The sequence below is a fragment of the Oncorhynchus tshawytscha genome, unplaced genomic scaffold (genome assembly GCF_018296145.1).
Source record: "Oncorhynchus tshawytscha isolate Ot180627B unplaced genomic scaffold, Otsh_v2.0 Un_contig_7804_pilon_pilon, whole genome shotgun sequence".
NCBI classification, from domain to species: Eukaryota; Metazoa; Chordata; class Actinopteri; order Salmoniformes; family Salmonidae; genus Oncorhynchus; species Oncorhynchus tshawytscha.
The window spans coordinates 13,496-41,284 of NW_024608513.1; the positions used below are offsets into that span (position 1 = coordinate 13,496).

The window sequence follows — 27,789 nt, forward strand, 5'->3', positions numbered from 1 at the left end:
TACAATTTGATTTGGTAAGGTGTTGGGACTCTGCTGTTGGGACAGCATTGTGTGCAGCGTTTGTCACCGTTATAGTACAGTTAGTGTATTGTTTAGTGGCTTTGCTGGCATCAACATTTTATATATATTTTTGCCCCCCCCCCATGCTAAAATCTGTTTAATAAAAAGAACATGTGTCTCCTTGCCAAAGGTAACAGACATATTTGGGAAACTGAACGAACTGAACAAAAGTATCCAGGAGAAATACTAAAACATTCTCCAGATGAATGACAGAATCAGTGGATTCAGAGGAAACTATTCATATTGGAGAGAGTCTTTCAAAAACGAACCATGACCCTTTCCCTCAACTGTGCATTTTTTTCTAACAGACAACAGCATCAGTAAGTGTCCCTTGTTTTTTCCAATGTCCCAGTTGTCTTGAACTCACTCAAGTCTGAGATTTCCCAGTTCCGAGTTTCCAGTTCTTTTGAACTTGGCAGAAGTCATGCTGGATTGACAGCATGGACAATGTTTTCATCCTATTCTGGCCCATGTTGTTGCATGTGTGTTATCTTATTAAGGTTGGAAAAGAGACTCTTAAACCCAGACTTGAACCACACACACCCTCTCCACTGAATAGCAGGATAGTTATTGCTATGCAACACTTGCTGTTAGCCACTGATTCCTTCTGAACCACTCATTGTTGAATTTGTGATTTCCAACTTGTTGTCTAATGTTTATGTCCAATGGCCGATGAGCAGTGATACGTTTTATCTATAATTTCTGTTCATATGACAAGGATTGAAAAGGATTTGCCAGTAGATTGTCAACTTGATTCATGATGATGATTGCTTGTCTAGCTTGATAGCTAAGATTTTGAAAGTATGATGTTGACATGATCAGCCCAATCAAAGCTACGGTAGATGTAACGTGATTTGATGTCATTTTATCTGTGGCCAATCTGTGGTAAATATAAGGCAGCATGAAAGGGGCTTGAATTTTCGAGCGATCCCTGTAGATTTTGTGGTGACAGTGTCCCACGTCTGACAGAACACTGAGCCAATCACGGCGCAACTAGAGAATGCAGACAATGATCATATCTGGTGAAATGGAGAAAATAAGTCTTTGAGAAGTGAAAACAGATGCATCCAACTGTGATATTGGTTTGTAAATAATACAAACGTAGCAAAATGTACAGAGTGAAATGTAAGATTGGAGTAACGTGTGTTTAACAGTTTAAACACCCTACATTGTGTCAACATCAGGATATCAGTTACCTTATTTCGCCAAACAATAATGAACTAACGTACCATTGGACAGTGGGTTCAGATACAAGGTAACATGGTTCATTTGGGTTTATCCTGAACATGTGTAAGTGGTTGGAAACGGGTAGTATGTGTCGCTACAGAATACTGCACAGATGTTTTAAATGTGAATATTTTATCCAACAGCAGTATTGTGTTGGTGGTTGGGCAGAGTTCGCACTTTTGGGACTATCCCATTGGTTCCTTTGTACTGGGTAAGCTAAGCAAAAATATATACTAACATTACGAGAGAGAGGTCAAAGAAAAAAACTGTTTCTTGATCAGCACTCTTATTACTCTGGGACGCTTTGTGAATACAGTCTCTGGTCACATGTCCATGGATGACACAACACATCTAGTGGTCAATTCTGGTACTTCAATAACTTTACTGATAAGGACTGTTTTCTATCTATTAAATAAAGTGTTTCTACTGTGCTATTAACTGACACCATTAAGAAGGAAAACACTGGAGTTACTATTTGTATATTATAACACTTAGTAATACAGTATACCTGACAAGTAAATTAGATACCTGGATCACAGTATATAGATGTATTTAATCAGTAGAATGAACACATGGAACATATGGAACAGAATGGAAGCAAACATAGAACACTGCTGCATATCAAATGGATTGATAGCTGTAAAAACTTGAAAAAGTATTGAAATGAAAACAATCTAACAAGATACTGTTATGTGCACACCATAGTGGTAAAAATGGTAAATATGGTAAAAAAAAAAAAAAGACAAACCACAGCCTACAAACCCACAGTTCCACTCCCCTGGGCCTGATGAACGGTAGACTCCACATAGCTCTGGAGTCTTTAAAGACATGAATACATCTTTCAATGTAGTTAGTTACACATAGAAACAGAAACAGTTTAAGCCTAACAGTGAAAACCAGAACAACTCCATGAGATATGGGGTTACAGTAGCTACTATAATTAGACTACGGTGTGAACGGTTTTTCACACACCCAGTGTTTTGGAGTAGTACACGGTCCATCCTTCCAACTCTTCAGTGGGTCTGATGCCGTCTGTGAGATCTCAACACACTCGCCATGGAAGTTATTTGGTTCCCCTTCCATCCAATAGCTATAAACAACACAGAGAATCAGAGTTGAAAATCATCCAATACAAAATAGAGAATCAGACAGTTAACCTAGTCCCCAGGCTCAGTTGTTATCCATTCTACATAGAGAATCAGACAGTTAACCTAGTCCCCAGGCTCAGTTGTTACCATTCTACAGAGAGAATCAGACAGTTAACCTAGTCCCCAGGCTCAGTTGTTACCATTCTACATAGAGAATCAGACAGTTAACCTAGTCCCCAGGCTCAGTTGTTACCATTCTACATAGAGAATCAGACAGTTAACCTAGTCCCCAGGCTCAGATGTTACCATTCTACATAGAGAATCAGACAGTTAACCTAGTCCCCAGGCTCAGTTGTTACCATTCTACATAGAGAATCAGACAGTTAACCTAGTCCCCAGGCTCAGTTGTTACCATTCTACATAGAGAATCAGACAGTTAACCTAGTCCCCAGGCTCAGTTGTTACCATTCTACAGAGAGAATCAGACAGTTAACCTAGTCCCCAGGCTCAGTTGTTACCATTCTACATAGAGAATCAGACAGTTAACCTAGTCCCCAGGCTCAGTTGTTACCATTCTACAGAGAGGGAGAGAGAGAGCTGGCTGAAGACAAGATTATCAGACTGTAAAAAGTCATTTATTACAACAGAAAAGTGTAAAAGTCCTCCAGAACCTGTTCACTCACGTAGGTTTAAATGGTGTGTCGTCAACCCACTTCCAGATTCTGTCTTTTTTATATGTACCAATCCAGACATTCTTCTTAAATCCATGGATAAATATCTAGAATAGAATTGTGGATAAAAAACAATGGCCATTATTTCATCTCCACAGCGGAGAAACACTTTTACATTTTATAAATAATAGTAATAGTAGTCTAATAGTAGTAGTAGTAAAATGTAGTCGTTCTGGTCACTAGAAATACAAGGTGATTTAGGATGTTTGAAAAGGTCCTGAGTACTTCCATATATTCCTTCCTCAGAACTCACAAAAAAAATACAAAACTGTTGCAGAACACTGGTGCAAACTCATGATGCTCGAGGGGAAGCGTGCTCAGACCACACAGACCAAGCTCTCTGCTCTGAGGACTGCAATAAGGCAGTTCACAATGATCTAGGAAGCTGGGAGAGTACTTGATGGAAACAGAGTGTTGTGTTTAATCATTTTCGTTTTAATCTTTCCAAACCCATAGCTCTAACCTTAACCAGTTACCATAGCCACTAACCTTAACCCCTAACCATAACCACTAACCTTAACCCCTAACCATAGACACTAACCTTAACCAGTTACCATAGCCACTAACCTTAACCCCTAACCAAAGACACTAACCTTAACCCCTAACCATAGACACTAACCTTAACCCCTAACCATAGACACTAACCTTAACCCCTAACCATAGCAGCTAACCTTAACCCCTAACCATAGACACTAACCTTAACCAGTTACCATAGCCACTAACCTTAACCCCTAACCATAACCACTAACCTTAACCCCTAACCATAGACACTAACCTTAACCCCTAACCATAGCAGCTAACCTTAACCCCTAACCATAGCTACTAACCTTAACCCCTAACCATAGCAGCTAACCTTAACCCCTAACCATAGCAGCTAACCTTAACCCCTAACCATAGACACTAACCTTAACCCCTAACCATAGCCACTAACCTTAACCCCTAACCATAGCAGCTAACCTTAACCCCTAACCAAAGACACTAACCTTAACCCCTAACCATAGACACTAACCTTAACCCCTAACCATAGACACTAACCTTAACCCCTAACCATAGCAGCTAACCTTAACCCCTAACCATAGCAGCTAACCTTAACCCCTAACCATAGACACTAACCTTAACCCTAACCATAGACACTAACCTTAACCCCTAACCATAGCAGCTAACCTTAACCCCTAACCAAAGACACTAACCTTAACCCCTAACCAAAGACACTAACCTTAACCCCTAACCAAAGACACTAACCTTAACCCCTAACCATAGACACTAACCTTAACCCTAACCATAGACACTAACCTTAACCCCTAACCATAACCACTAACCTTAACCCTAACCATAGACACTAACCTTAACCCCTAACCATAGACACTAACCTTAACCCCTAACCATAGCAGCTAACCTTAACCCCTAACCATAGCTGCTAACCTTAACCCCTAACCATAGACACTAACCTTAACCCCTAACCATAGACACTAACCTTAACCCCTAACCATAGACACTAACCTTAACCCCTAACCATAGCTACTAACCTTAACCCCTAACCATAGCTACTAACCTTAACCCCTAACCATAGCTGCTAACCTTAACCCCTAACCATAGCAGCTAACCTTAACCCCTAACCATAGACACTAACCTTAACCCCTAACCATAGACACTAACCTTAACCCCTAACCATAGACACTAACCTTAACCCCTAACCATAGACACTAACCTTAACCCCTAACCATAGACACTAACCTTAACCCCTAACCATAGACACTAACCTTAACCCCTAACCATAGACACTAACCTTAACCCCTAACCATAGACACTAACCTTAACCCCTAACCATAGACACTAACCTTAACCCCTAACCATAGACGCTAACCTTAACCCCTAACCATAGACGCTAACCTTAACCCCTAACCATAGACGCTAACCTTAACCCCTAACCATAGACGCTAACCTTAACCCCTAACCATAGACGCTAACCTTAACCCCTAACCATAGACGCTAACCTTAACCCCTAACCATAGACGCTAACCTTAACCCCTAACCATAGACGCTAACCTTAACCCCTAACCATAGACGCTAACCTTAACCCCTAACCATAGACGCTAACCTTAACCCCTAACCATAGACGCTAACCTTAACCCCTAACCATAGCCACTAACCTTAACCCCTAACCATAGACACTAACCTTAACCCCTAACCATAGCCACTAACCTTAACCCCTAACCATAGACACTAACCTTAACCCCTAACCATAGACACTAACCTTTTGAATTGTTTCGGTTTCACCACTGTAACCACACAGAATTAACCCTGTAGCCACACAGAATTAACCCTGTAACCACACAGAATTAACCCTGTAACAACACAGAATTAACCCTGTAACCACACAGAATTAACCCTGTAACCACACAGAATTAACCCTGTAACCACACAGAATTAACCCTCTAACCACACAGAATTAACCCTGTAACCACACAGAATTAACCCTGTAACCACACAGAATTAACCCTGTAACCACACAGAATTAACCCTTAACCACACAGAATTAACCCTGTAACCACACAGAATTAACCCTGTAACCACACAGAATTAACCCTTAACCACACAGAATTAACCCTGTAACCACACAGAATTAACCCTGTAACCACACAGAATTAACCCTGTAACCACACAGAATTAACCCTCTAACCACACAGAATTAACCATGTAACCACACAGAATTAACCCTGTAACCACACAGAATTAACCCTGTAACCACACAGAATTAACCCTGTAACCACACAGAATTAACCCTGTAACCACACAGAATTAACCCTGTAACCACACAGAATTAACCCTGTAACCACACAGAATTAACCCTTAACCACACAGAATTAACCCTGTAACCACACAGAATTAACCCTCTAACCACACAGAATTAACCCTGTAACCACACAGAATTAACCCTGTAACCACACAGAATTAACCCTGTAACCACACAGAATTAACCCTGTAACCACACAGAATTAACCCTGTAACCACACAGAATTAACCCTGTAACCACACAGAATTAACCCTGTAACCACACAGAATTAACCCTGTACAGAATTAACCCTGTAACCACACAGAATTAACCCTCTAACCACACAGAATTAACCCTCTAACCACACAGAATTAACCCTGTAACCACACAGAATTAACCCTGTAACCACACAGAATTAACCCTGTAACCACACAGAATTAACCCTCTAACCACACAGAATTAACCCTGTAACCACACAGAATTAACCCTCTAACCACACAGAATTAACCCTGTAACCACACAGAATTAACCCTGTAACCACACAGAATTAACCCTGTAACCACACAGAATTAACCCTCTAACCACACAGAATTAACCCTCTAACCACACAGAATTAAACATGTTGAAAATGAATGAGAGATAATAATAATAATGAAACAGTAGTATTATAGTATTACTAATGTATTATCTATTACCTGTTCTTCTTTGCTGTTTATAATAACCAAGTCAGCACCCATTGTTCTGCACTCCTTCTGACCACTCGCAGCTCCTTTCATCGTGGAGGAGAGAAAATAACAGCTGGTGCCAAACTTCCACCATCCATCCAGACAGGGTTTCTCTGAGATAATCACAACAGAACAGCAGGCATTTAAAAGTCTACAAATATATTACATCTCTTCTAAGTATGAAATGTAATTATAATTCTAAATTATGAGAATAAAAGACTGCACTCACCATAGAACTTAAGCCTGGTCTGTAACTGGTCTCTCTCAGTGGTCCTGGTATTTAGAATATTCTGCAACTGGTCTCTCTCAGTGGTCCTGGTATTTAGAATATTCTGCAACTGGTCTCTCTCCGTGGTCCTGGTATTTAGACTATTCTGTAGCTGGTCTCGCTCTGAAGTTGCATCTGTAAAATGGAAAAGTCAATCAAAATGTGTAACTGTCACAACATTGACAAAAATGTTTTAGTAAAAAACAATGTTCACTTACAGGAATCCCACAGGCCCATGATCACAGCCAGTAGAACAAACACTGCAGCAACTGTGGAGGGTCTCTTCCACCACTGGAAATGTTCTGAATAACAAGTTATTAAAGTCAGATCTTTGGTAATGTGGTAATGTCTTTTACTGTATCAGTGTTTTATTTGTGCTGGATTCTGCAGGAACAGGATCCGGCAGCTCTCAGTTTTGGACTGATGGATTCCACAACCTATCTGGCTGGATCTGCTACCTTGGCGTGAAAAATATTTGTTTCTGTTTGCAATGTAAAAATCTGAATTAAAGGGCTCAAAGTTAATTTGAGTTTCCTCAATATTAACAGAGGACACTGTAGGTAGGGGTAAGGTAGAGGCAGGTAGCCTCAATATTAACAGAGGACACTGTAGGTAGGGGTAAGGTAGAGGCAGGTAGCCTCAATATTAACAGAGGGTACTGTAGGTAGGGGTAAGGTAGAGGCAGGTAGCCTCAATATTAACAGAGGACACTGTAGGTAGGGGTAAGGTAGAGGCAGGTAGCCTCAATATTAACAGAGGACACTGTAGGTAGGGGTAAGGTAGAGGTAGGTAGCCTCAATATTAACAGAGGGTACTGTAGGTAGGGGTAAGGTAGAGGCAGGTAGCCTCAATATTAACAGAGGACACTGTAGGTAGGGGTAAGGTAGAGGCAGGTAGCCTCAATATTAACAGAGGACACTGTAGGTAGGGGTAAGGTAGAGGCTGGTAGACTCAATATTAACAGAGGGTACTGTAGGTAGGGGTAAGGTAGAGGCTGGTAGCCTCAATATTAACAGAGGACACTGTAGGTAGGGGTAAGGTAGAGGCAGGTAGCCTCAATATTAACAGAGGGTACTGTAGGTAGGGGTAAGGTAGAGGCAGGTAGCCTCAATATTAACAGAGGACACTGTAGGTAGGGGTAAGGTAGAGGCTGGTAGACTCAATATTAACAGAGGGTACTGTAGGTAGGGGTAAGGTAGAGGCTGGTAGCCTCAATATTAACAGAGGACACTGTAGGTAGGGGTAAGGTAGAGGCAGGTAGCCTCAATATTAACAGAGGGTACTGTAGGTAGGGGTAAGGTAGAGGCAGGTAGCCTCAATATTAACAGAGGACACTGTAGGTAGGGGTAAGGTAGAGGCAGGTTGTCTCAATATTAACAGAGGGTACTGTAGGTAGGGGTAAGGTAGAGGCTGGTAGACTCAATATTAACAGAGGACACTGTAGGTAGGGGTAAGGTAGAGGCAGGTAGCCTCAATATTAACAGAGGGTACTGTAGGTAGGGGTAATGTAGAGGCTGGTAGCCTCAATATTAACAGAGGGTACTGTAGGTAGGGGTAATGTAGAGGCTGGTAGCCTCAATATTAACAGAGGGTACTGTATGTAGGGGTAAGGTAGAGGCTGGTAGACTCAATATTAACAGAGGGTACTGTAGGTAGGGGTAAGGTAGAGGCTGGTAGCCTCAATATTAACAGAGGGTACTGTAGGTAGGGGTAATGTAGAGGCTGGTAGCCTCAATATTAACAGAGGGTACTGTAGGTAGGGGTAATGTAGAGGCAGGTAGCCTCAATATTAACAGAGGACACTGTAGGTAGGGGTAAGGTAGAGACAGGTAGCCTCAATATTAACAGAGGACACTGTAGGTAGGGGTAAGGTAGAGGCAGGTAGCCTCAATATTAACAGAGGGTACTGTAGGTAGGGGTAAGGTAGAGGCAGGTAGCCTCAATATTAACAGAGGATACTGTAGGTAGGGGTAAGGTAGAGACAGGTAGCCTCAATATTAACAGAGGGTACTGTAGGTAAGGGTAAGGTAGAGGCAGGTAGCCTCAATATTAACAGAGGATACTGTAGGTAGGGGTAAGGTAGAGACAGGTAGCCTCAATATTAACAGAGGGTACTGTAGGTAGGGGTAAGGTAGAGGCAGGTAGCCTCAATATTAACAGAGGGTACTGTAGGTAGGGGTAAGGTAGAGGCAGGTAGCCTCAATATTAACAGAGGACACTGTAGGTAGGGGTTACGTAGAGACAGGTAGCCTCAATATTAACAGAGGACACTGTAGGTAGGGGTAAGGTAGAGGCAGGTAGCCTCAATATTAACAGAGGACACTGTAGGTAGGGGTAAGGTAGAGGCAGGTAGCCTCAATATTAACAGAGGGTACTGTAGGTAGGGGTAAGGTAAGGGCAGGTAGCCTCAATATTAACAGAGGACACTGTAGGTAGGGGTAAGGTAGAGGCAGGTAGCCTCAATATTAACAGAGGGTACTGTAGGTAGGGGTTACGTAGAGACAGGTAGCCTCAATATTAACAGAAGGTACTGTAGGTAGGGGTAAGGTAGAGATAGGCAGCCTCGAGGTTACAATGTTGGGCCAGAAACCGAAAGGTTGCAGGTTGCAATACCGGAGCGGACAAGGTGAAAAATACGTTGTGCCTTTGAACAAGGCACTTCATCCTAATTGCTTCAGGGGCGCTGTACGTTGGAGACATTGTGATCATTGTCAAGAAGTCACACCCTTCCCACTGGTGTCAGAAGTTGAGTGAGAAAGTGTAGACTATATAGAAATAATTAAATCATGAAATGATGAGGATTTCTATCCTCTAACAGGAGGAAAAGTAGAATAGTAGTCAAAGATAATGTACCTTTACTTCTCATGCTGACACATCCATTATGATTACTTCAGTCATTTTGATAACTAGTTCAAATGTAATAAACTTTGACACCAGAGACAATACTTAAGTAGGGTACTTCCTTACCTGTGGTGAGGGTTGTTGACACCAGTTGACTTTGCTTTCCATTGTCCAGCACAGTGCAGACAGTGACAGAGTACTGAGTAGCAGGTTTCAGGTCAGAGAGAGTGATGCTGTGTGAAGATGTGGTAGTGATGTGTGGTTTTGTTCTTGGACAGTGGTAGGAGATCTGGTAATGATGTTGGGTCTGGTCCAATCCTGGTGGCTGGCTCCAGCTAACAGCAGCTGATGTGGTGTCCACTAAGTCAACAGTCAGCTGGTCTGGAGCAGGAAGTACTAAGGGAACATACATTACTGTCAGGGCTACAGTTTAACTCCAGAAATAAACTGCAGGAAGAAAAGTAGGATAGTAGACAAAGTAGAAAAGGCTGCCTGCAATTCCTTTAGATATGGGAAGAAACAAGCTAAACACAGAAGTCACAACAGAAGTTGGATTTGTAAAGTTACACAAATGAGGGTTTCTGCTATATTCATTTAGTAACGGTGCTGTCCTGCTGCCAGATTGTTGCCACACCAAAGAAAAATAAATATAAATGAAAAGAATGTTGTAATTATAAATCCTCTCCTTTATGACAGAGTGACCATTTCGTCAACATGAAAGAGAGGAGGATGGCCTTGGTGTTTCTCTACAGAGTCAACACGTCTTTCTACTTGCACGAACGCGCACGCAAACACACATAAATCAGAACCATGGACAGCCACATCATATTCAGCTTATGTTGATTGGACTAAATTGTTTTTTGGTACCTTTTTAAAGACTGTATTAGACTAAACAGAGGTGATTAGATGATGTTGAAATGGTGCTGGAATATTGGAGGCCACTCCCGTTTCATTTTTTACTTGTGGTAACTCGTGGTTATAAATCAATAGTGGTTTAGTCGTCCAAAAATGTCGGAAAAATTACTGGCTTGAAACTGTAGGCCATGTAACTGTTTGATACATGCAATGTGCTTTGTGGACTTCACAAGACTCTTTACGCAACGCCTGCTCAATGTCCGCGTCCAGCTCCCACACGACCAGTGCTACCAGGCAGGAAGCTGGGAGTATAGGAGTCTGATCCATGGGCCGCTCCTCTGTGTCATACAGCCGGGACAGTGCGTCTGCCTTCATATTCTGGGAACCTGGTCTGTAGGACAGGGTAAACACAAAACGGGTAAAGAACATGGCCCACCTTGCCTGACGAGGATTCAGTCTCCTCACTGCTGGATGTACTCCAGGTTGCGGTGGTCAGTCGAGATGAGGAAAGGGTGTTTAGCCCCCTCAAGCCAATGTCTCCACGCCTTCAACGCATTAATCACAGCCAACAGCTCCCGGTCCCCCACATTATAGTTAAGCTCCGCCGTGCTAAGCTTCTTCGAGAAGAAAGCACAGGTCGGAGTTTCGGTGGCGTACCCAAGCGCTATGAGAGCACGGCTCCTATCCCAGCCTCAGATGCGTCGACCTCCACTATGAACGCTAAAGAGGGATGCGGATGGGCCAGCACGGGCGCCGAGGTCAACAGAGCCCTTAGTTGCCCAAAAGCCCTGCCCGCCTCAACTGACCACTGCAGACGTACAGGAACCCCCTTCAGCAGTGAGCTAATGGGAGCAGCCACCTGAACAAAACCCCGGATTAATCTCTGTTAGTAATTGGCAAACCCTAAAAATCGCTGCACCTCCTTTACGGTGGTGGAGTCGGCCAATTACGCACGGCTGAATTGCGGTCACTCTCCATCTCCACCCTTGACGTGGAAATGCAATATCCTAGGAAGGAGACGGCTTGCTGAAAGAACAGGCATTTCTCAGCCTTGACGTACAGTTCATGCTCCAACAGTCGTCCAAGTATCTTGCGCACCAAGGACACGTGTAGCGGAGTATACCAGATTGTCATCGATATACACCACTACACCCTGCAGGTCCCTGAAAATCTTGTCTACAAAAGATTGGAAGACTGATGGAGCATTTATCAACCTGTACGGCATGACGAGGTACTCATAATGCCCTGAGGTGGTACTAAACGCCGTCTTCCACTTGTCTCCTTCCCGGATACGCACCAAGTTGTACGCGCTACTGAGATCCAGTTTAGTGAAGAAGTGCGTCCCATGCATTGACTCAATCGCCGTGGCGATAAGAAGTAGAGGGCAACTGTACCTCACCGTGATTTGATTGAGACCTCGATAATCAATGCACGGGCGCAGACCTCCATCCAGGGTGGAGACCTGGTCTGGACTTTCCACTGTGGTAGCACCAACGAAAACTACCACTGAAAATGTTCTGAATAACAAGTTATTAAAGTCAGATAATTGGTAATGTCTTTTTACTATCAGTGTTTAATTTGATCCTGATCCTGCGGGAACAGGATCCGGCACCTCTCAGTTTTGGACTGATGGATTCCACAACCTATCTGGCTGGATCTGCTACCTTGGCGTGAAAAATATTTGTTTCTGTTTGCAATGTAAAAATCTGAATTAAAGGGCTCAAAGTTAATTTGAGTTTCCTCAATATTAACAGAGGACACTGTAGGTAGGGGTAAGGTAGAGGCTGGTAGACTCAATATTAACAGAGGGTACTGTAGGTAGGGGTAAGGTAGAGGCTGGTAGCCTCAATATTAACAGAGGACACTGTAGGTAGGGGTAAGGTAGAGGCAGGTAGCCTCAATATTAACAGAGGGTACTGTAGGTAGGGGTAAGGTAGAGGCAGGTAGCCTCAATATTAACAGAGGACACTGTAGGTAGGGGTAAGGTAGAGGCAGGTAGCCTCAATATTAACAGAGGGTACTGTATGTAGGGGTAAGGTAGAGGCTGGTAGACTCAATATTAACAGAGGGTACTGTAGGTAGGGGTAATGTAGAGACAGGTAGCCTCAATATTAACAGAGGGTACTGTAGGTAGGGGTAAGGTAGAGGCAGGTAGCCTCAATATTAACAGAGGGTACTGTAGGTAGGGGTAATGTAGAGGCAGGTAGCCTCAATATTAACAGAGGGTACTGTATGTAGGGGTAAGGTAGAGGCAGGTAGCCTCAATATTAACAGAGGGTACTGTAGGTAGGGGTAAGGTAGAGGCTGGTAGACTCAATATTAACAGAGGGTACTGTAGGTAGGGGTAATGTAGAGGCTGGTAGCCTCAATATTAACAGAGGGCCTGTATGTAGGGGTAATGTAGAGGCAGGTAGCCTCAATATTAACAGAGGGTACTGTAGGTAGGGGTAAGGTAGAGGCAGGTAGCCTCAATATTAACAGAGGGTACTGTAGGTAGGGGTAAGGTAGAGGCTGGTAGACTCAATATTAACAGAGGGTACTGTAGGTAGGGGTAATGTAGAGGCTGGTAGCCTCAATATTAACAGAGGGTACTGTAGGTAGGGGTAAGGTAGAGGCAGGTAGCCTCAATATTAACAGAGGGTACTGTAGGTAGGGGTAAGGTAGAGGCAGGTAGCCTCAATATTAACAGAGGACACTGTAGGTAGGGGTAAGGTAGAGGCAGGTAGCCTCAATATTAACAAAGGGTACTGTAGGTAGGGGTAAGGTAGAGGCAGGTAGCCTCAATATTAACAGAGGACACTGTAGGTAGGGGTTACGTAGAGACAGGTAGCCTCAATATTAACAGAGGACACTGTAGGTAGGGGTAAGGTAGAGGCAGGTAGCCTCAATATTAACAGAGGGTACTGTAGGTAGGGGTAAGGTAGAGGCAGGTAGCCTCAATATTAACAGAGGACACTGTAGGTAGGGGTAAGGTAGAGGCAGGTAGCCTCTATTAACAAAGGGTACTGTAGGTAGGGGTAAGGTAGAGGCAGGTAGCCTCAATATTAACAGAGGACACTGTAGGTAGGGGTAAGGTAGAGGCAGGTAGCCTCAATATTAACAGAGGGTACTGTAGGTAGGGGTAAGGTAGAGGCAGGTAGCCTCAATATTAACAGAGGACACTGTAGGTAGGGGTAAGGTAGAGGCAGGTAGCCTCAATATTAACAGAGGGTACTGTAGGTAGGGGTTACGTAGAGACAGGTAGCCTCAATATTAACAGAAGGTACTGTAGGTAGGGGTAAGGTAGAGATAGGCAGCCTCGAGGTTACAATGTTGGGCCAGAAACCGAAAGGTTGCAGGTTTCAATACCGGAGCGGACAAGGTGAAAAATATGTTGTGCCTTTGAACAAGGCACTTCATCCTAATTGCTTCAGGGGCGCTGTACGTTGGAGACATTGTGATCATTGTCAAGAAGTCACACCCTTCCCACTGGTGTTAGAAGTTTAGAGTGAGAAAGTGTAGACTATATAGAAATAATTAAATCATGAAATGATGAGGATTTCTATCCTCTAACAGGAGGAAAAGTAGAATAGTAGTCAAAGATAATGTACCTTTACTTCTCATGCTGACACATCCATTATGATTACTTCAGTCATTTTGATAACTAGTTCAAATGTAATAAACTTTGACACCAGAGACAATACTTAAGTAGGGTACTTCCTTACCTGTGGTGAGGGTTGTTGACACCAGTTGACTTTGCTTTCCATTGTCCAGCACAGTGCAGACAGTGACAGAGTACTGAGTAGCAGGTTTCAGGTCAGAGAGAGTGATGCTGTGTGAAGATGTGGTAGTGATGTGTGGTTTTGTTCTTGGACAGTGGTAGGAGATCTGGTAATGATGTTGGGTCTGGTCCAATCCTGGTGGCTGGCTCCAGCTAACAGCAGCTGATGTGGTGTCCACTAAGTCAACAGTCAGCTGGTCTGGAGCAGGAAGTACTAAGGGAACATACATTACTGTCAGGGCTACAGTTTAACTCCAGAAATAAACTGCAGGAAGAAAAGTAGGATAGTAGACAAAGTAGAAAAGGCTGCCTGCAATTCCTTTAGATATGGGAAGAAACAAGCTAAACACAGAAGTCACAACAGAAGTTGGATTTGTAAAGTTACACAAATGAGGGTTTCTGCTATATTCATTTAGTAACGGTGCTGTCCTGCTGCCAGATTGTTGCCACACCAAAGAAAAATAAATATAAATGAAAAGAATGTTGTAATTATAAATCCTCTCCTTTATGACAGAGTGACCATTTCGTCAACATGAAAGAGAGGAGGATGGCCTTGGTGTTTCTCTACAGAGTCAACACGTCTTTCTACTTGCACGAACGCGCACGCAAACACACATAAATCAGAACCATGGACAGCCACATCATATTCAGCTTATGTTGATTGGACTAAATTGTTTTTTGGTACCTTTTTTAAAGACTGTATTAGACTAAACAGAGGTGATTAGATGATGTTGAAATGGTGCTGGAATATTGGAGGCCACTCCCGTTTCATTTTTACTTGTGGTAACTCGTGGTTATAAATCAATAGTGGTTTAGTCGTCCAAAAATGTCGGAAAAATTACTGGCTTGATACTGTAGGTCATGTAACTGTTTGATACATGCAATGTGCTTTGTGGACTTCACCAGACTCTTTACGCAACGCCTGCTCAATGTCCGCGTCCAGCTCCCACACGACCAGTGCTACCAGGCAGGAAGCTGGGAGTATAGGAGTCTGATCCATGGGCCGCTCCTCTGTGTCATACAGCCGGGACAGTGCGTCTGCCTTCATATTCTGGGAACCTGGTCTGTAGGGCAAAAAATGGCTAAAGAACGTGGCCCACCTTGCCGTGACGAGGATTCAGTCTCCTCGCTGCCCGGATGTACTCCAGGTTGCGGTGGTCAGTCGAGATGAGGAAAGGGTGTTTAGCCCCCTCAAGCCAATGTCTCCACGCCTTCAACGCATTAATCACAGCCAACAGCTCCCGGTCCCCCACATTATAGTTAAGCTCCGCCGTACTAAGCTTCTTCGAGAAGAAAGCACAGGTCGGAGTTTCGGTGGCGTACCCAAGCGCTATGAGAGCACGGCTCCTATCCCAGCCTCAGATGCGTCCACCTCCACTACCTCCACCAAAGAGGGATCCGGATGGGCCAGCACGGGAGCAGAGGTAAACTGAGCTCTTAGGTGCCCAAAAGCCATGTCCGCCTCAACCGACCACTGCAGACGTACAGGACCCCCTTCAGGAGTGAGGTAATGGGAGCAGCCACCTGGCAAAAACCCCGGATAAATCTCCGGTAGTAATTGGCAAACCCTAAAAATCGCTGCACCTCCTTTACCGTGGTGGGAGTCGGCCAATTATGCACGGCTGAAATGCGGTCCATCTCCACCGCTGATGTGGAAATGCGATACCCTAGGAAGGAGACGGCCTGCTGAAAGAACAGGCATTTCTCAGCCTTGACGTACAGGTCATGCTCCATCAGTCGTCCAAGTACCCTACGCAGCAAGGACACATGCTCGGCGCGCGTAGCGGAGTATATCAGAATGTCATCGTTATACACCACTACACCCTGCCCGTGCAGGTCCCTGAAAATCTTGTCTACAAAAGATTGGAAGACTGATGGAGCATTTATCAACCTGTACGGCATGACGAGGTACTCATAATGCCCTGAGGTGGTACTAAACGCCGTCTTCCACTTGTCTCCTTCCCGGATACGCACCAAGTTGTACGCGCTACTGAGATCCAGTTTAGTGAAGAAGTGCGTCCCATGCATTGACTCAATCGCCGTGGCGATAAGAAGTAGAGGGCAACTGTACCTCACCGTGATTTGATTGAGACCTCGATAATCAATGCACGGGCGCAGACCTCCATCCAGGGTGGAGACCTGGTCTGGACTTTCCACTGTGGTAGCACCAACGAAAACTACTCGGGAGAGTTCTGTTGCCATGAAATGGTGGGGTCAAGACGAGCTAACCAGGGAAGGCCTAGTACCAAGGGAAAGGCAGGAGAGTCAATGAGGAAGAGACTGATTCTCTCCTCGTGACCCCTGCGTCACCATGGCCAGGGAGATAGTGGCTTTCCTGATTAACCCAGACCCTAATGGTCGACTATCCAGAGCATGTACCGGGAATGGTCTAACCACAGGAACAATGGGGATCCCTAAACTAAGGGCTAACGCTCTGTCGATAAAATTCCCAGCTGTGACTGAATCGACTAGCGCCTTATGCTGGGAATGCGGGGAAAACTCAGGAAAACAAACAGGTACAAACAGTTGAACAACAGAGGACTCTGGATGAGAGTGGTGCAGAGTCACATGGGGTGATGCCAGAGTGCCCTGCCTGCTGCCTCGACTCCCAGAGGGACCAACCCGGCACCAACCGGCAGTGTGCCCTCTGCTGCCACAGATGGTACACGTGAAGGCCCCTCCTCCAGCCTCCCAACATGCAGCGCCTCCCAGCTCCATGGGCACCAGAGCGGGGGTGCTGGAAGATGGAACCGACAGAGCCCTCCTCCAGCCTCCCTAAGAGCAGTCCCTCCCAGCTCCATGGGCACCAGAGCGGGGGTGCTGGAAGATGGAACCGACAGAGCCCTCTCTGGACGTCCGCGGGTGACCAGCAGGTTATCCAACCAGATGGACAGATCCACCAGTTGGTCAAAAGTGATGGTGGCATCCCTGCAGGCCAACTCCCGTCACACGTCCTCGCGCAGGCTGCATCGGTAGTGGTCGATAAGGGCCCTGTCGTTCCATCCCGCTCCGGCGGACAAGTTCCGGAATTCCAGGGCGAACTCCTGGGCGCTCCTCGTTCCCTTTCTCAAGTGGAAGAGCTGTGAACTCCTCGAAGTGGTCCAATGCTGCGTCTCCTTCTCCCCATACGGCGGTTGCCCACTCCAGAGCTCTCCCCGAGAGGCACGAGACGAGGGCGGACGCCCTCTCCCTTCCCGAGGGAGCTGGGTGAACGGTGGCCAGGTATAGGTCCAGCTGTAATAGGAACCCCTGGCACCTTGCTGCCGTCCCATCATACCCTTGGCACCTTGCTGCCGTCCCATCATACCCCTGGCACCTTGCTGCCGTCCCATCACACCCCTGGCACCTTGCTGCCGTCCCATCATACCCCTGGGCCTTGCTGCCGTCCCATCACAACCCTGGCACCTTGCTGCCGTCCCATCATACCCCTGGCACCTTGCTGCCGTCCCATCATACCCTGGCACCTTGCTGCCTTCCCATCATACCCCTGGCACCTTGCTGCCGTCCCATCATACCCTGGCACCTTGCTGCCTTCCCATCATAACCCTGGCACCTTGCTGCCTTCCCATCATAACCCTGGCACCTTGCTGCCTTCCCATCATAACCCTGGCACCTTGCTGCCTTCCCATCATAACCCTGGCACCTTGCTGCCTTCCCATCATAACCCTGGCACCTTGCTGCCTTCCCATCATACCCCTGGCACCTTGCTGCCGTCCCATCATACCCTGGCACCTTGCTGCCTTCCCATCATACCCCTGGCACCTTGCTGCCGTCCCATCATACCCTGGCACCTTGCTGCCTTCCCATCATAACCCTGGCACCTTGCTGCCTTCCCGTGATATTCTGTCAAGGGTGTGTGTACTGGTAGAGGAGTCAGGTGCAGGAGAGCAGAGAGTTGTGAACAGACGCACACTTTATTGAGGCAGGAGAAACCAACAGACGGACGCCACTGTGTCAAAACCTCCAGCCAAGTGGCAAGGGTGCAAAACGCGCAAACAGTCACAATATGTACAAACAAATAAACCTCGTGAAACAACATGGAATAATACGAACACCAGTCTATCTAAAGGGATGAATGAGAATATTTACATATAAGTATATGAATGTGCGATGGCTGAGTGGCATATGCAAGGTGCAGTAGATGGTATAAAATACAGTATATACATGTGATATGAGTAATGTAAGATATGTAAACATTATTAAAGTGGCGTTATTTAAAGTGGCATTGTTTAAAGTGACTAGTGATCCATTTATTAGAGTGTCCAGTGATTGGGTCTCAATGTGTGCAGCAGCCTCTATGAGTTAGTGATGGCTGTTTAGCAGTCTGATGGCCTTGAGATAGAAGCTGATTCTCAATCTCTTGGTCCCAGCTTTGATACACCTGTACTGACCTCGCCTTCTGTATGATAACGGGGTGAAGAGACAGTGGCTCGGGTGGTTGTTGTACTTGATGATCTTTTTGGCCTTCCTGTGACATCGGGTGCTGTAGGTGTCATGGAGGGCAGGTAGTTTGCCCCCAGTGATGCGCTGTGTAGACCTCGCCACCCTCTAGAGAGCCCTGCGGTTGAGGGCGGTGCGGTTGCTGTACCAGGCTGTGATACAGCCTGACAGGATGCTCTCAATTGTGCACCTGTAAAAGTTTGTCTTGGTTTTGAATGAAATTCTTCAGCTTCCTGAGGTTGAAGAGGCGCTGTTGCGCCTTCTTCACCACACTGTCTGTGTGGGTGGACCATTTTAGTTTGTCTATGATGTGTACGCCCTGGAACTTAAAACGTTCTACCTTCTCCACTACTGTCCCTACAATGTAGATAGGGGGATGCTCTCTCTGCTGTTTCTTGAAGTCCAAGATCATCTCCTTTGTCTTCCTTGAGTGAGAGGTTATTTTCCTGACACCACACTGAGTGCCCTGACCTCCTCCTGTCAGCTGTCTCGTCATTGTTGGTGATCAAGCACACTACTGATGTGTCGTCTGCAAACTTGATGATTGAGTTGGAGGCGTGCATGGCCACGCAGTCATGGGTGAACTGTGAGTACATGAGAGGGTTGAGCACGCACCCTTGTGGGGCCCCAGTGTTGAGGGTCAGCGAAGTGGAGATGTTTCCTACATTCACCACCTGGGGGCGGCCCATCAGGAAGTCCAGGACCCAGTTGCACAGGGCGGGGTTGAGACCCAGGGTCTCAAGCTTAATGATGAGTTTGGAGGGTACTATGGTTTTGAAGACTGAGCTATAGTCAATGAACAGCATTCTTACATAGGTATTCTTTTTGTCCAGATGGGATAGGGCAGTGTGCAGTGTGATGGCGATTGCGTCATCTGTGGGTGGTATGCAAACTGAAGTGGGTCTAGGGTGGCGGTGATATGATCCTTGACTAGTTTCTCAAAGCACTTCATGATGACAGAAGTGAGTGCTACGTTCAGTAGTCATTTAGTTCAGTTATCTTTGCCTTCTTGGGTACAGGAACAATGGTAGCCATCTTGAAGCATGTGGGGACAGCAGACTGGGATAGGGAGCGATTGAAAATGTCTGTAAACACACCAGCCAGCTGGTCTGCGCATGTTCTGAAGACGTGGCTAGAGATGCCGTCTGGGCCAGCAGCCTTGCGAGGGTTAACACGTTTAAATGTCTTACATCAGCCACTGAGAAGGAGAGGGGTGCGACGATGACGACACAGTCTTTGTAATCATAATTGTGAGTGTATGAGAACCCCAAAAAGTTGCTTTGTTTAGAAGTAATAAAAACTTAAATCTAGGCTATGCTGAATGGGTGCAGATGGAGAGGGCTTTCTTACTGCCGCCAAGGGTCGAGGGTGAAAAGGGATCTAGAGGCTATGTACCAAAGACATTTTGACATTTTATTTATTTTTTACGTTTTTCTGCCGTGCAGGCTATGTATTGTATGGTGGCACAATCATTATTTTAATTCAGTTTTACTTTTGGGGGCTTGGGCCTATACATAAGCTCTTATTCTCATGTGGGTTTTGAATTAATCATCACCTTAGAAAGGGCTGTTCATTTCGTTGTGTTTGACTATGAAACAACATCCACAACTAGTCTACCTTAAATTTTAACCCACCTCTTTTTTAAAGAAAATTGAATCCCTTAAACATTTAATCAAATGTTTATAGCCTTACGGGTGGAAAAGTAGAATAAATCCAGGGCTTTTGATGTGGGAAGAAATAAGCTAGAAACTGAACAAAATGAACAAAACATGTATTTGTAATGTAACACAATTGTTGTAGTTACTGGTAAAGAGACAATGAGCTGTAATTGGGGGAAGATCTTACTTACTAGTGCAGACTGTTGTAGAGACAGGTTCACTCTGTTCCCCATTGCTCAGCACAGTTGCAACACTAACAGTGTACTCGGTGCCAGGATGCAGGTTGGAGAAGGTTTTGTGGCAGTCGTCAGTAACGGCTGCGAGAGGGTCTGTTCCTGGTATGCAGTAGGATATGAGGAAGCGCTGTGGGACTTTCTCCATCCCTTCAGCCTTGGACCAGTGGAGAGTGAAGGAGGTCTCTTCCAAATGGTCTATCTTTAAATCTCTAGGTGGGACAACTGGAACAAAAACCAAGAGTTGTCCAAAAATGTCTCATGGAATGAATTCAATATGTAGTCTGAATAAAAACACAAGTTAACCTACTGTACCTGTGGATAGGGATGCTGAGACCTACTGTACCTGTGGATAGGGATGCTGAGACCTACTGTACCTGTGGATAGGGATGCTGAGACCTACTGTACCTGTGGATAGGGATACTGAGACCTACTGTACCTGTGGATAGGGATGCTGAGACCTACTGTACCTGTGGATAGGGATGCTGAGACCTACTGTACCTGTGGATAGGGATGCTGAGACCTACTGTACCTGTGGATAGGGATGCTGAGACCTACTGTACCTGTGGATAGGGATACTGAGACCTACAGTACCTGTGGATAGGGATACTGAGACCTACTGTACCTGTGGATAGGGATACTGAGACCTACTGTACCTGTGGATAGGGACACTGAGACCTACTGTACCTGTGGATAGGGACGCTGAGACCTACTGTACCTGTGGATAGGGACGCTGAGACCTACTGTACCTGTGGATAGGGATGCTGAGACCTACTGTACCTGTGAATAGGGATGCTGAGACCTACTGTACCTGTGGATAGGGATGCTGAGACCTACTGTACCTGTGGATAGGGATGCTGAGACCTACTGTACCTGTGGATAGGGATGCTGAGACCTACTGTACCTGTGGATAGGGATGCTGAGACCTACTGTACCTGTAGATAGTGATGCTGAGACCTACTGTACCTGTGGATAGGGATGCTGAGACCTACTGTACCTGTGGATAGGGATGCTGAGACCTACTGTACCTGTGGATAGGGATGCTGAGACCTACTGTACCTGTGGATAGGGATGCTGAGACCTACTGTACCTGTGGATAGGGATGCTGAGACCTACTGTACCTGTGGATAGGGATGCTGAGACCTACTGTACCTGTGGATAGGGATGCTGAGACCTACTGTATCTGTGGATAGGGATGCTGAGACCTACTGTACCTGTAGATAGGGATACTGAGACCTACTGTACCTGTGGATAGGGATGCTGAGACCTACTGTACCTGTGGATAGGGAGGCTGAGACCTACTGTACCTGTGGATAGGGAGGCTGAGACCTACTGTACCTGTGGATAGGGATGCTGAGACCTACTTTACCTGTGGATAGGGATGCTGAGACCTACTGTACCTGTGGATAGGGATGCTGAGACCTACTGTACCTGTGGATAGGGATGCTGAGGCCTACTGTACCTGTGGATAGGGAGGCTGAGACCTACTGTACCTGTGGATAGGGATGCTGAGACCTACTGTACCTGTGGATAGGGATGCTGAGACCTACTGTACCTGTGGATAGGGATGCTGAGACCTACTGTACCTGTGGATAGGGATGCTGAGGCCTACTGTACCTGTGGATAGGGAGGCTGAGACCTACTGTACCTGTGGATAGGGATGCTGAGACCTACTGTACCTGTGGATAGGGATGCTGAGACCTACTGTACCTGTGGATAGGGATGCTGAGACCTACTGTACCTGTGGATAGGGATGCTGAGACCTACTGTACCTGTGGATAGGGATGCTGAGACCTACTGTACCTGTGGATAGGGATGCTGAGACCTACTGTACCTGTAGATAGTGATGCTGAGACCTACTGTACCTGTGGATAGGGATGCTGAGACCTACTGTACCTGTGGATAGGGATGCTGAGACCTACTGTACCTGTGGATAGGGATGCTGAGACCTACTGTACCTGTGGATAGGGATGCTGAGACCTACTGTACCTGTGGATAGGGATGCTGAGACCTACTGTACCTGTGGATAGGGATGCTGAGACCTACTGTACCTGTGGATAGGGATGCTGAGACCTACTGTACCTGTGAATAGGGATACTGAGACCTACTGTACCTGTGGATAGGGATGCTGAGACCTACTGTACCTGTGGATAGGGATGCTGAGACCTACTGTACCTGTGGATAGGGATGCTGAGACCTACTGTACCTGTGGATAGGGATGCTGAGACCTACTGTACCTGTGGATAGGGATGCTGAGACCTACTGTACCTGTGGATAGGGAGGCTGAGACCTACTGTACCTGTGGATAGGGAGGCTGAGACCTACTGTACCTGTGGATAGGGAGGCTGAGACCTACTGTACCTGTGGATAGGGAGGCTGAGACCTACTGTACCTGTGGATAGGGAGGCTGAGACCTACTGTACCTGTGGATAGGGACACAGACCTACTGTACCTGTGGATAGGGACGCTGAGACCTACTGTACCTGTGGATAGGGATGCTGAGACCTACTGTACCTGTGGATAGGGATGCTGAGACCTACTGTACCTGTGGATAGGGATGCTGAGACCTACTGTACCTGTGGATAGGGATGCTGAGACCTACTGTACCTGTGGATAGGGATGCTGAGACCTACTGTACCTGTGGATAGGGATGCTGAGACCTACTGTACCTGTGGATAGGGATGCTGAGACCTACTGTACCTGTGGATAGGGATGCTGAGACCTACTGTACCTGTAGATAGTGATGCTGAGACCTACTGTACCTGTGGATAGGGATACTGAGACCTACTGTACCTGTGGATAGGGATGCTGAGACCTACTGTACCTGTGGATAGGGATGCTGAGACCTACTGTACCTGTGGATAGGGATGCTGAGACCTACTGTACCTGTGGATAGGGATGCTGAGACCTACTGTACCTGTGGATAGGGATACTGAGACCTACTGTACCTGTGGATAGGGATGCTGAGACCTACTGTACCTGTGGATAGGGATGCTGAGACCTACTGTACCTGTGGATAGGGAGGCTGAGACCTACTGTACCTGTGGATAGGGAGGCTGAGACCTACTGTACCTGTGGATAGGGATGCTGAGACCTACTGTACCTGTGGATAGGGATGCTGAGACCTACTGTACCTGTGGATAGGGATGCTGAGACCTACTGTACCTGTGGATAGGGATGCTGAGACCCATCTGCTTTGTCTTCCATCTTCTCCCTCTGTAGCCACACTGAACTGGTACTTTTCACCAGGTTTGAGACTGCTTATTTCAAGATGATACACATCTTTCACTCTTGTTGAGCTTGTTTCACCGTCACACCCCCAGGTCACTCTGAATGTCTGTGGTCCTGTCAGCCCCTGAGGAGAACTCCAGCTCAGAGACACAGAATCTAATGTCAGCAACAGGACCTGGAAGTCACCAGGAGGGGGCAGCACTGGTGAAGAAATAATGAGAGAGAGTGAAACCAGACTTGATTGAAAATAAAATTATATAAACAAACGTGTATTATTCATCCCAGCAGTTACGGGACAACACTTGATATCTTAGCAAATGTATACTCTTAAATGTAGATTTAAATTAAATACTTTTGTTTGTGTCAGTTTATTCTGTGCTTCCATACCTACCATCATCTGAGGACAGCATTGTGTGCTGGTCGCCGTAACAACTCTTAAAGTGTGGGAACAAAATAAGAATCAGTCATTACTTTAAAAACATAGAAATTGTTACGTTGAAAAATGTAAAACAGATATTTAAACAGAGTCCTTCGAGCCCGACGTGAAGGACATACTGCTTTCCCGGGAAATCCCTGCCATTTGCGTGAAGAGAAGAAAAGGGGTGGAGGTCGGGCTGCCTTCTGAGAATTCGTAGGCGATCTAATAATCCCCCACTGCCATCCGTTCTATTGGCTAACGTGAAATCATTGGAAAATAAAATCAATGACTTACGAGCAAGATTAAACTACCAACGGGACACTAAAAACTGTAATATCTTATCCTTCACCGAGTTGTGGCTGAATGACGACATAATAACATACAGCTGGTGGGTTATACACTGTATCAGCAGGTTAGAACAGCGGCGTGTTGGTAAGACAAGGGGTGGCGGTCTATGTATATTTGTAAACAAAAGTGGGTGCACGATAGCTAAGGAAGTCTCAAGGTTTTGCTCGCCTGAGGTAGAGTATCTCATGATAAGCTGAAGACCACACTATCTGTATTTTTCAAAGCTGTCTATATACCACCACAGACTGATGCTGGCACTAAGACCGCACTCAATGAGCTGTATACCGCGACAAGCAAACAGGAAAACGCTCATCCAGAGGCAGCGCACCTTGTGGCCGGGGACTTTAATGCAGGGAAACTTAAATCCGTTTTACAGAATTTATTTCAGCATGTTAAATGTGCAACCAGAGGGAAACAAAACTCTAGACCACATTTACTCAATAAAAAAGTGGTCAGGTGAAAAAAATGCTAAGCTACAGGACTGTTTTGCTAGCACAGACTGGAATATGTTCCAGGATTCTTCAGATGGCATTGAGGAGTACACCACATCAGTCATTGGCTTAATCAATAAGTGCATCGATGACATCGTCCCCACAGTGACTGTTTGTACATACCCCAACCAGAAGCCATGGATTACAGGCAACATCCGCACTGAGCTAAAGGGTAGAGCTTCCGCTTTCAAGGAGAGGGACTCTAACCCGGAAGCTTATAAGAAATCCTGCTATGCCCTCCGACGAACCATCACACATGCAACGGATCAAAACAGGGCTAAGATCGAATCGTACCACACCGGCTCCGACGCTCGTCGGATGTGGCAGGGCTAACAATCCATTACAGACTACAAAAGGGAAGCACAGCCGAGAGCTGCCCAGTGACACGAGCCTACCAGAAGAACTAAATTACTTCCATGCTCGTTTTGAGGCAAGTAACACTGAAACATGCATGAGAGCATCAGCTGTTCAGGACGACTGTGTGATCACGCTATCCGCAGCCGATGTGAGTAAAACCTTTAAACAGGTCAACATTCACAAGGCAGCAGGGCCAGACGGATTACTAGGACGTGTACTCTGAGTATGCACTGACCAACTGGCAAGTGTCTTCACTGACATGTTCAACCTCTCCCTGTCCGAGTCTGTAATACCAACATGTTTCAAGCAGACCACCATAGTCCCTGTGCCCAAGAACACTAATGTAACCTGCCAAAAATGACTACCGACCCGTAGCACTCACGCCTGTAGCCATGAAATGCTTTGAAAGGCTGGTCATGGCTCACATCAACACCATTATCCCAGAAACCATACACCCACTCCAATTTGCATACCGCCCTAACATATCCACAGATGATGCAATCTTTATTGCACTCCACACTGCCCTTTCCCTCTTGGACAAAAGGAACACCTATGTGAGAATGCTATTCATTGACTACAGCTCAGCGTTCAACACCATAGTGCCCTCAAAGCTCATCACTAAGCTAAGGACCCTGGAACTAAACACCTCCCTTTGCAACTGGATCCTTGACTTCCTGACGGGCCGCCCCAGGTGTTAAGGGTAGGTAACAACACATCCGCCAAACTGCTCCTCAACACAACACACTCAACACACTCAACACACTCCTCAACACCCCTCAAGGGTGCGTGCTCAGTCCCCTCCTGTACTCCCTGTTCACTCATGACTGTACGGCCAGGCAAGACTCCAACACCATCATTAAGTTTGCCGATGACACAACAGTGGTAGGCTTGATCACCGACAAGACAGCATATAGGGAGGAGGTCAGAGACCTGGCCGTGTGGTGCCAGGACAACAACCTATCCCACAACGTGATCAAGACCAAGGAGACGATTGTGGACTACAGAAAAAGGAGGACCGAACACGCCCCAATTCTCATCAACGGGGCTGTAGTGGAGCATGTTGAAAGCTTCAAGTTCCTTGGTGTCCACATCACCGACAAACTAACATGGTCCAAACACACCAAGACAGTCGTGAAGAGGGCACAACAAAACCTATTCCCCCTCAGGAGACTGAAACGATTTGGCAAGGGTTCTCAGATCCTCAAAAGGTTCTACAGCTGCACCATCGAGAGCATCCTGACTGGTTGGATCACCGCCTGGTATGGCAACTGCTCGGCCTCCGACCGCAAGGAACTACTGAGGGAAGTGCGTACGGCCCAGTACATCACTGGGGCCAAGCTTCCTGCCATCCAGGACCTCTATACCAGGCGATGTCAAAAATGGTCAAAGACTCCAGCCAACCTAGTCTGTTCTCTCTGCTACCAAATGGTAAGCGGTACCGGAGCACCAAGTGTAGGTCCAAGAGGCTTCTAAACAGCCCCCAAGCCATAAGACTCCCGAACAACTAATCAATTGGCTACCCAGACTATTTGCATTGCCCCCGCTGCTGCTATTCTGTTATTATCTATGCATAGCAAAGGTCAACCGATTAATCGGCATGGCCGATTTAATTAGGGCCAATTTCAAGTTTTCATAACAATCGGTAATCGACCTATTTGAACGCTGATTACATTGCCATCCATGAGGAAACTGCGTGGCAGGCTGGCCACCTGTTACGCTAGTGCAGCGTCAAAGGGTCCTTGTGGCTGCAATGAGCCAAGGTAAGTTGCTAGCTAGCATTAAGCTTATCTTATATATAAAAAAAAATCACTGGTTCACATAATCACTAGTTAACCTAGTAATAACATCAACCATGTACTTAACTAGCTTGTCCTGTGTTGCATATAATCATTGCGTTGCCTGTTAATTTATCATCGAATCACAGCCTAATTCAACACCCAAACCATAAACATCAATGCCTTTAAAATCAATACACAGAAGTATATATTTTTAAACCTGCATATTTAGTTCAAATAAATGCATTTTAGCAGGCAATATTAACTAGAGAAATTGTGTCACTTCTCTTGCGTTCAGTGCAAGCAGAGTCAGGGTATATGCAACATTTTGGGCCGCCTGGCTCGTTGCCAACGGTGTTTCTTCCTAACAAGGACCGTAATTAATTAGCCAGAATTTTACAGAATTATGACATAACATTGAAGGTTGTGCAGTGTAACAGCAATATTTAGACTTAGGGTTGACACCCGTTTCACAAAATACGTAATGGTTCCGTATTTCACTGTCACATA

At 45.9% G+C, this 27,789-nt stretch overlaps 1 protein-coding gene across 1 annotated transcript in view; it reads right to left on the bottom strand.

Annotated features, from left to right (window-relative positions):
• Positions 1-1,820: 1,820 nt before the first annotated feature.
• Positions 1,821-27,789, bottom strand: part of LOC121843587 (fibronectin-like) — a 35,519-nt gene continuing 9,550 nt past the window's right edge. The window contains exons 2-11 of the mRNA XM_042313315.1: positions 24,282-24,324; positions 23,825-24,091; positions 20,618-20,884; positions 14,273-14,542; positions 9,840-10,109; positions 7,091-7,174; positions 6,834-7,007; positions 6,575-6,717; positions 3,059-3,153; positions 1,821-2,377 (exon numbers count right to left, since the gene is read on the bottom strand). Of these exons, the coding sequence (XP_042169249.1) occupies positions 2,233-2,377; positions 3,059-3,153; positions 6,575-6,717; positions 6,834-7,007; positions 7,091-7,174; positions 9,840-10,109; positions 14,273-14,542; positions 20,618-20,884; positions 23,825-24,091; positions 24,282-24,324 (1,758 nt within the window). The 3' untranslated portion in view covers positions 1,821-2,232. The remainder of the gene's footprint in view (positions 2,378-3,058; positions 3,154-6,574; positions 6,718-6,833; positions 7,008-7,090; positions 7,175-9,839; positions 10,110-14,272; positions 14,543-20,617; positions 20,885-23,824; positions 24,092-24,281; positions 24,325-27,789) is intronic.